General features: G+C 41.1%; 1 protein-coding gene across 1 annotated transcript; it reads left to right on the top strand.

The window, feature by feature from the left end:
• The first annotated feature begins 1,536 nt into the window (after window positions 1–1,536).
• LOC121369766 lies at window positions 1,537–7,544 on the top strand. The gene has a single exon (XM_041494825.1). It carries the CDS (start codon window positions 1,537–1,539, stop codon window positions 6,781–6,783), a length of 5,247 nt encoding a protein of 1,748 aa, XP_041350759.1. The 3' UTR covers window positions 6,784–7,544.
• Window positions 7,545–9,779: the final 2,235 nt, after the last annotated feature.

The raw sequence follows: 9,779 nt of genomic DNA on the forward strand, positions 1-9,779 counted from the left end.
AATCCTTTCTGGCCTCACAAATTGTGCCATTCCGTTGCTGGGACTCGAACCTATGACACCGAATCGCCAGCAACTTGCAGACTTGCCACGATACCTTTTCAGCTACTGAGGCATCCATAAAAAGGATGCTCTTTAACTCAACTATATGCATGGGGTGTACAATTTACGCGGTCGATCCCGCTTACGTGCACGAAACAGTGGGCAGACCTGGCACTGGTTAGTATGTATTGATGTATGAATATCTACATATTGTATGTATGTCGAAGTTGACTGTTACATACATAGATATTAACGCACTGGCGCAGGGAATAATTAAATCCTTTCTGGCCATTTTGCTACTTAATACTAAGTACAGCACTGGTAAATCCTGGTTTGGTTACCTGTAACTTGTTGACGGCGCATGTCGGAAGGAGCACGAAAAGCGTTATATATAATTGTAGGATAAAGCGATGAGTCTCAGTTGATAAGGTCTCTGCTACTAGTTCTTGAGTTTGTGTTTGTGTGTGGTGCACGTGTCTTCAGATAGTTGTCGGAAATGATTCCACTTTTAACACACATTACACGCCTACTCACGGACACGGGCTCTGACTACACTGCATCGGGTACAGCTATGTGATGAACTGTAGAAGAACCAACTTCGAAACTAAGATGTTGTGGAATAATCATATTTTGAAAGACATTTCTTCAGAACAAACGTAACTGAAACAGCGATGCAGAGCCACTGCAGTGTCAAGAGCGAGGTTGATTGTTTCGTAATGCAGCATTAACCTTTTTACAGCTGGGGAATATAAAAGTGACACGTGAGTTGCTGAAAACAAATGTGTTTGTGCAATGCATGGGATCCAGATGTGGACTGTCAACCAAGTATTCTCAGCGAGTTGAAAAACTCGGCACGTGCGCAATATATGGACGATGTTAATGTTATCGTTTAGCTAAGGAGATCAAGCGATGTGGAAAAAACTGTGAATCCATGGAAATCTGTACTTTGGAAATACCAGCGGGACTATCGAAGTATATGCAAGCACGTGGATATTAATATACTGGTATTTTAACCAGTCCTGAATCCTGTTTGTGCTATCTTCTATCAATGGAAAAAAAGTAACATGGAAATAAGTGTGATGCTACAAAAATTAGTACTTTGAAAATACCAGTTAAACTAACGATGTATTGTGTCATACATATTAATACACAAACATTTTAATATTTAATCAGTCCGGTTTAATTACAGAACTGTCAATGAATTTGGTATAGATTTCGCAACATATTTTGTTCTTAACACATCCCGTTTAAGTACAGAATTGTGAATGCATTTGGTGGAAGGTTCACAAAACGTGATGTGATGGTTTGAATTGTTGGAGGCATGCGACACAGAATGTGTTTACACTGGACTGCACCAAATCGCCCTGGTCATCTGGAAACACAAACCCGACCCCGGCATTGACTGCTGGCTGACAACCCGATGTGAATTCTCATGAAATCCCAGCGCCAACACAGACGTCGGCGAGAACTTGCCGTGTAAACACCAACTCGTTAAACATGGCTTCTGGGACGAAGTTTATGAAAGAGATCAGTGATCAGTTTCTGATCTGTAAAATTTGTATCGAGCCGTTCAAAGAGCCGAAGACTTTGTCCTGTTTGCACAGCTTCTGTCTGTGCTGTTTGCAGAAACAGGCCGACGCGGTTAACGATCGTCCGTCGCGTTTTTACAGCCGTTATCTGACGTGTCCCCTGTGTAGACAGAAGACCGAAATTCCCACAGGAGGAATACGAAGGCTACCGGATAATTTTCTTGTTTGTAGTTTAACTGAAGTTGTCAACAGACGACAGAGGTCGAAAGTCCCGCCTTGCGAAATATGTCAACAAGTTCGCACAAAGAGTAACGACGCGTGCTCCAAGTGTCTGGACTGCAGCAAGTTATTGTGCAAGGCTTGTGTCCAGCTGCACGGGAGCACCAAGGTGACGCAGAAACACAGCCTGATCGATATTCAGGAGGAGAAGAACATAGAATGCAAGACGCACCCGGAGGAGATTGTCCGGTTTTACTGTGAACCGTGCGAAGCGTGCATCTGTGTCGTGTGTGCTTTTCAGGACCATCGCAGCCACGATGTGTGTTCCTTCAGTGATGGATTTGCCAAATACAAAGATGGGTTAGATCTGTTGCTGAAGAAAGGTCAAAGCAGAATGGCTGACGTAGATTCGAGAATTAAGATGATTGACAACTACCAGAAGGTAATTAAGGAAACTAGGGAAAATATTCGAGATTTGGCTATTAGCTACATCTCTAAAGTCAGGCAGACCGAGAAAGCTCTGCTGAAAAAGGTTGATGATTTAGTTGGTGATAATACAATGGAATTCTTGAAAAACCGCAACTGGTTGCAGGAGAACTGGGATAATTTAAACAACACGTGTAATTTGACTCAGATCATTATGAAAGATAATGGCGTTGAAATGCTTCTTCTAAAACAAGAAATCCAAGCCAAGATGGGTACATTGCTAGAGACCGACCTTCCGGATCTACCCAAAGATGTTCCTAGTCAGATTCGATTTGTTCCGGGAGATGTGAAATTAGGACACATATCTGTGTCTGAGGGCAAAGACCAAATAGAAATAAATGGCATTGCCGATACAAACAACAGCACGAAGTTTGAACAAACACAAACGGAGCAAATACAACAGAAACAACTCGCTGATAGTGTCACAACAATGTCCTTTGATATGACAATCGAGTTGGTGGACGGATCCATACAAACACCGTCAGTAAATCTCATATCACGTGACACATCCACCGATAAATGCCAGACTCGCGACAAAGGTGTTTCGGTTTATATTCAAGACACGCGAGCTAAAGGGACCATGACGGACAAGCAAGATAAGCGATCTCTGAAATGCCAGACAGAACGACTGCATATGTTTGACCAGGAGACCAACACCCCAAGACTAATACTGCCGTCCGTAGATGTGATGGTGAACACGCCTGTTGCCAAGACGTCGAGGTCGTCGGTTAGCAAAGGTCTTCAGGTTCAAGCTCGAACCTCCACTAAACTCACCAACACGGACACGATACCTAACGATGCAGACACACTCACGTCTCCGACGTCACCTCAAAACATTCGAAGGAACCTGGACGCAGTTTGTAATGGTGTTGATATTCCCCAGTCAGAAACTCCCAAATCATGGATACGCAGTCGGAAAATACAAACAAATGTTTCAGCCATGGAGTTTCATGGAGATGATTCAGCATTTGTTAATAACTTACTAAATGGAGATGAAAATCATGCACACCCAAATCATAAGGCGTCAGTTGAAATGAAAGATGCGCAAGTGAATACTTCATTCAATGTGCGAATTGTTCCAGAAATGTTCGAGAAAGAAACATCCCCAGAAGCCAGAACGTCAAAAGATATAGCAACTTCTGCCTTTCCCGTGTCCAAAGCTACAGACACCCAGACACAGCGTGTTATGTCCAAAGATATTGCTATAACTACGGACTACAGTGGTCAAAGTCATAAGGCTACCTCAACTCAAAGAACCAATTCTGTCGATTGCTACACCCAGATGATGCAAGTGAAGCTAGAACATAAGGTTACGTGGACAGACAAGGTGTCGACTTGTGACCGGGCCACTTGTCCTATGTGTTTGCAGACTTCTGACAGATCTACCTCGACATCACCCGTCAAACAGGGTGACACAGGAATTCAGGTAACCCCTCAGAGAAAAATTCGATCTACTAACACTCCCCACATCAGTCACCAGACTCAAGAGAGTCAGACTGTCGTCGGTTTGGTGGAATATGACAAAGAACAACAGAGTAATTTATTATCCATGGACAAACTTAGCTGCAGCTTACCTAATTTAGCAGGTGAAATATTAACAAACGAAAACAAAGAAAGCACAGAATCTAAGTGTGTTGGTACCAATGATTTTGAGTGGGACAATATATTAAATACGAGTTTTATTTCATCTATATGTGAGAGTGTAGACACCGTAAACATCCTGTCGTGTGAAAAAGAGACGTCAACCCCGCATGTTCACTACATAGACCAATGGACATTAACCACAAAACCACAACTTGTAAATACGGGGGTTTCTCCTCCCAGGCCTGCCACAATAGATTCTGAGACCTCTACAAACCCTATTATAACAGTTGACTCATCCACACACACAAATGTTGTTACTCAACGAGAAAGTGCAACTGAAACGTACATTTCCCTCACTGACAACGAAACTTTAACTGAACGGGTATCGGTTGTGGATGCTCAGATTGGTGTTGAAATCATTATGGAGAGTGTTGAGACATCAATGGACGTCCATCACTTCCAAGATCAGGGATGTATGACCTCTGACAGCGAATCGCCGATTAAACCAAATTCTGAATCCATAGGCATTCAGGCTGATATACTGAAAGACAACACAGATACCAAGGGCTCGCTACAGTTGTCAGAAGTGGGAATACAGACAAACTTTAGTTCTGTAGATTGTGCAGTCTGTGAGCACCAGTTTGAGTTCTCTGAGGAGAGGCATCAGTCTAGCTCTTGTTCCACGCGTCCTGTGATACACAAACACGATGTTGGGACTATGGCCATGTCGGTTTCGTCATGCCTTTCTGAAGTGATCGACCATGGGACACAGACATTGCATGTGAGACTGTTGGACAAATCTATAGGTACTTCTCTGGATCTTGAGGACATGCCGCCGAGTCTGAGCTTGGAACATCGAGATGCTGCGACTTCAACTGAGTCGCTTCCATACATTGGATTACTGAGTGAGCTGGACGTTGACGATTTGATAGTTGTTCCAGAAGCTCACTTTGACCTGCTGTCCATCTACTCGACTGATGACGAGGACGTGGAAATGGTTGACGATGAAACATGCACAGATATCCATCTGTATGTTGAGGATGGCACTCAGACACCGTTCACTGTACAGTCTCCAGAACCAAGTCCAACACTACCAACAGGACTTGAAGATTCAAAACACTTAGTGAGTGTTGGTGTAAATACAGTATCGAAAATGACCTTTGAAAAAGAGACATGTACACCTATACGGCACCTTTTTTCTAAAGGTACAATGACATTTTATATATCAAAGACTGACAAATCAACCAGTACATTTAGTCATACTAGACAAATTGCAGAGACAAAATATGGAGGGTGTGTACATAAGAGTCCTTCTGTTCCTAAAATTATAGTCGAACACAAAAACACCATGACTTCAGTAGTGGAGTATAAAGATATTGCTATAGAAACAGATTCTACACTATTGGATGGCAAAATTACAAAGTGCATTTCTAAATTGAGAAATGTTTCTGAGAAACTGAACAGTCCTACCTTTCGGCAGAGTTCTGATGATATTTTCTTTGGAAAGTCCTTTGCAGGACGGTTGTCTGACTCTTCCGACCAAAGTTCGTCAACGCTACATGACAGCATGACCAGTTCACGGGAAGAAAAGCATAAACAGGGGTCACCTGCAGACAAGCCTGAATTTGAAAGACAGAAACAAATCCAGCAATTGTTGGCTGAAACGCAGGCTATACTGAATACAAAAGACAGCACATCATCGAACAAAATAAGGACACAAGAATCACCGAAACAGGTCACTGAGCATCATCGCCAAAAACACCACTTGCTTCAGAAAGAAAAACAATCTGCTCTGTCGTCAGAAAGGGAACCGAACTTGAATACTAATACAGATTCCCTCCCAAATCAGCATCTTCATCAACACGATGCACGCGAAAGGCAAACAGATGATTCTCAGACAAATAGTAACAGATGTGCTAAGGTTGTCGAGAGACCTCCTGGTCAGACAGAACAGTTCAAACCAGAAAAATCCCCAGGTCGAAAAGCTCAGCCTATAACAACATTGAAAGGAAGAGGACCTGACAAAAATAAGAACAGTGTCACCTTTGAAACTCACAGTCTTCCTCGCCAGTTCTCTGGAGATTCTCATCAATCTGTAAAAATGGGAAACCAGTTGATCCCGCCATCTCGTCTCCCTCTTCTTAGGTATAATTCTGCTCCTGGACGAATTGCTACAGTGCCAACGCAGAAACTCCAAGATATGCAGAAAAGTAGATATTCACCCGTACGGACGTCTCCTCAGAGAGGTTCATCTCCAAGTAAAATTCCCATCAAGGCTGCAGTCTGTGACCCAGTGAGTAATGAAGTTGTATATTCACCCAAATCAGCATCCAAGAGTCCACAGCCGAGACCGTCACTTCCTTCAATCTCTGAAGCGAGGACTCTGTCGTCTTGTTCAGATACATCAACATCTTCATTTGTCTCGGCTGACTCTGGAGATTCAGGGACTCCTTCTTTGACAATTTCGACCATCACGACATCGTCAGACCAAATGGAAGCTAGTGCCATGCCGACAACAAGCAGCCGATCATCGGCAGAAACGTCATCGATCGGGTCAGGGGACTATGCTGACGATGGATGCAAGGCGTCTGATGGCAAACATCAGAAAAAGAGTGGCAGTTTAAACTTCATGCAGCGTCTGCTTTCGAAGAAGAAGAAGGAACCAGAACCTGAAGTAAAACCAGAACCCAAATCAGGAACACCAGGAGCGAAATATAGGGTGAAACAGACACCCCCAGAGCAACCAAAGCCACCAGCTGCTCCAAAGAAAGCAAGGGCATTTGTTTATGTAAGACAGAGGATATTTTCAATCCAACATGATAATGAGGACGAAATGAATGAGAAGCGAAAAGACAAAAACAAGCAGAAAAAATTGGAACAATCGAAGAATGGAAAAAAAGGCAGTCAATCTAACCAGGCAGATTGACGGCAGGGGATACCTTCGAGTTGTGATTGGCTTATTACCTGTTGTCATAGGCGACCAGATAATGCAGATTTATAGAGTGATTTTAAAAATAAAAGTGGATTCTTATTTACAATAGATATTTTTACACGCATCCACCATATTTGGTTTGAACTACAGATAACAATTAAACAACCAAAAGTGTTTTGTGCGGAATTCTAAATTTGACAAGTTGACGTGTTACAAAGTGCACATAGATATGAACGGAATATATGTGCGAGTGCTGTGTTTACAGGTCGCCACTGGTCTGTACTGTTTATAGCCTGAAGAAAATGACTAAATATAACTGTATGGAACTGTTCACTAGTATTCGGTCGCTTGTGGTTCGTAGTGCAACTGCCTGCACTTGATAAATGGTAAATTGTGAGTTGTATTAGCCTCTAATAGCCTTGCTGTATCCGCTTATTTTAATATTGATCATTAACCAAACACATCCATTCGTATAGTTTATTTTCCCCAGACTTATACCCAATTAATGTTCAAGGTTACTGATATGTGGTTTAATGAGAGAGAGAGAGAGAGAGAGAGAGAGAGAGAGAGAGAGAGAGAGAGAGAGAGAGAGAGAGAGAGAGAGAGAGAGAGAGAGAGAGAGAGAGATGGAAGCTATTGTGTTACACGAACTCGGGTAACTAACGCCCGCAAAGCTCGAAATTAATTTTGTAAAAGGGACATTCCTGAGTTTGTTGCATTGTAAGATGTTTCAGACTAATAAAATATTTCTACGATTAAACTTACATATTAAATATATTTTCTTGTTTAAAATATCAGTGTCTGTATATTCAATATGTTTCTGGTCGTCTTAATATTTGTAAGAAGCCCAAACTGGATTTTGTCTTCAAATAATTTCGTACGTACGAAACAAAATCATATTTTAGGAAATAAAATGAAATTTATCCAAGTAAATATATTAGAACGATCAGAAACACATTTAATATACAGCCACTAATACTTTATGCAGAAAAAAAAAAATTTGATATGTAATTACAATCATTAAAAGGCTCTGTTAGTCGATAAAATATTAAAAGTTGCAGCAAACTCAGGAATATCCCTTTAAGTGAGAATTAATATTAATCAAGAAAGTAACTTCTGGATCAGTACCAATTTGTAAGTGTGTAATCAGTTGAGCTCTGTCTTGGGTAACCCTACCTTTAGATTAGTGAAACCAGTCTTGGGAGCGGTAGTCGTCTATAAGCAAACTAAGACAACATAAGAATGATATATCGTCCTGGTGTGGGAGTAGGGATGGTGGCAGAGAGCCACAACCTTCGCAAAATATCCAATGAACTCTACATTGTTGAAAGATCCGATTTTGTTAACATTTAACTAGTCTTGGCGCTTCCAGGTTTAGCCTTGATTCAAGACTTTTCTAAAAGAACACCAACATTCTTTTGCAAATTGGACATTGCATACCATGCACTTTGACAAATATTAAACAGCAGTTCTCATACTATAATTATTTAAACATTAACAATAAAACTGTATCCATTAATTTGGAAGATTTTACGGTACCCGGTACGCAATTTTACCCTCCGTACTCTCCGGCAAAAAACCTGTTAAAAAACATAGTTAATATGTAAATTTCTGTCAAATGAAACATTCTTTTCCTTTCCAAAACAAGATAGTATTTATAACTTGATCATATTAGTTGATAAACCGAAGGACAAGATGTTTATGGCACTGCACTATTATTGCCAAAACGCTCGCAGCGCCAACAGCACTGATTTAGCAGCCAGACGTGACCCGTCTTGAATTCTTGAGACTACACTGAGCATTCCATACTCAGTGATACCATCTTGTAATATCTTTAGGTTTAAGACAGAAATCACGACAAGGGTGTTTACAATGGTAACCGTTGTGTAAACATGCTCTCTCCGACGTCTTCTGAAACATGTGCGGACAGAGGCAGTATTCTGTACAAGAATAACCCATGCAGTAGACAAAATTATTATTATTGTGTGTGGTATATGCATTATTTCTTGCTGCTTCTGAGTTATTTTACAGACGTAGTTCACAAATCATTGAATACGTGCCTACTGCCCCCATAGTCATAACAAGCCTACTATAACTAGAGCAGTGGAAAAAAAGGTACAGTAATATAGATGTTCTTCTTCCGATAGGCAAAAAAAGACACATTTAAAATAAAAGGACACTTTTCGATATTTATCAGCACAATCTCCATTTTACATTCTTTGATTGATTGAAGGAAGGACATGCTCTATTTAACGACGCACTCAACAAATATATGACGTGGGACATATGGTTAAGGACCACACAGATATTGATAGAGGAAACCGCTGCCGCTACTTCATGGGTTACTCTTTTCGATTAGCAGAAAGGGATCTTTTATATGCACCATCCTACAGACAGGATAGTACATACCTCGGCCTTTTTTACACCAGTTGTGGAGCACTGGCTGAAACGTGAAATAGCCCAATGGGCCCACCAACAGGAATCGATCCTAGATCGATCGCGCATCAAGCAAGCGTTGTACCACTGAGCTACGTCCCGCCCTTGATTGATTTAAAACATATTTCACTGTACAAAGAAGAAAAGAATCGGGCACAAGTTTGATAACTTACGAGACCCTCTTCTAAATGTTTTAATCCATGCTTCTAAAAAAGAACCAAAACGAATGGCATATCATTAGCCGTGGTATGTGCTACCCTGTCTGTGGGATAGTGTCTGCTGCTAATAAAAACATGTAGCAGGTTTCCTCTCTAAAAGTATATGCCAGATTTACATAATGTTTGACATTCAATAGCCGATGTGTACTAAATAGAGGTTATTACCAGAGTGTTTTTCGGTATACTTTAAGAATTTGATAACTTTGAAAATTAGATGTAAATTAATCGAAGTCACGGCACTAGGTTTATCGACATTTAAGCAAACGTACTAGGGTGACACTCCATAATTGACGTATTGATTGATAGTCATTAAATAAAAACATTTCAATAGCAATT

This window comes from Gigantopelta aegis, chromosome 4 (genome assembly GCF_016097555.1).
Source record: "Gigantopelta aegis isolate Gae_Host chromosome 4, Gae_host_genome, whole genome shotgun sequence".
Classification (NCBI taxonomy): domain Eukaryota; kingdom Metazoa; phylum Mollusca; class Gastropoda; order Neomphalida; family Peltospiridae; genus Gigantopelta; species Gigantopelta aegis.

Bases quoted from the DNA above. Each gene is read 5' to 3' on its own strand.
- LOC121369766 (XM_041494825.1), top strand. From the start codon at position 1,537: ATGGCTTCTGGGACGAAGTTTATGAAAGAGATCAGTGATCAGTTTCTG.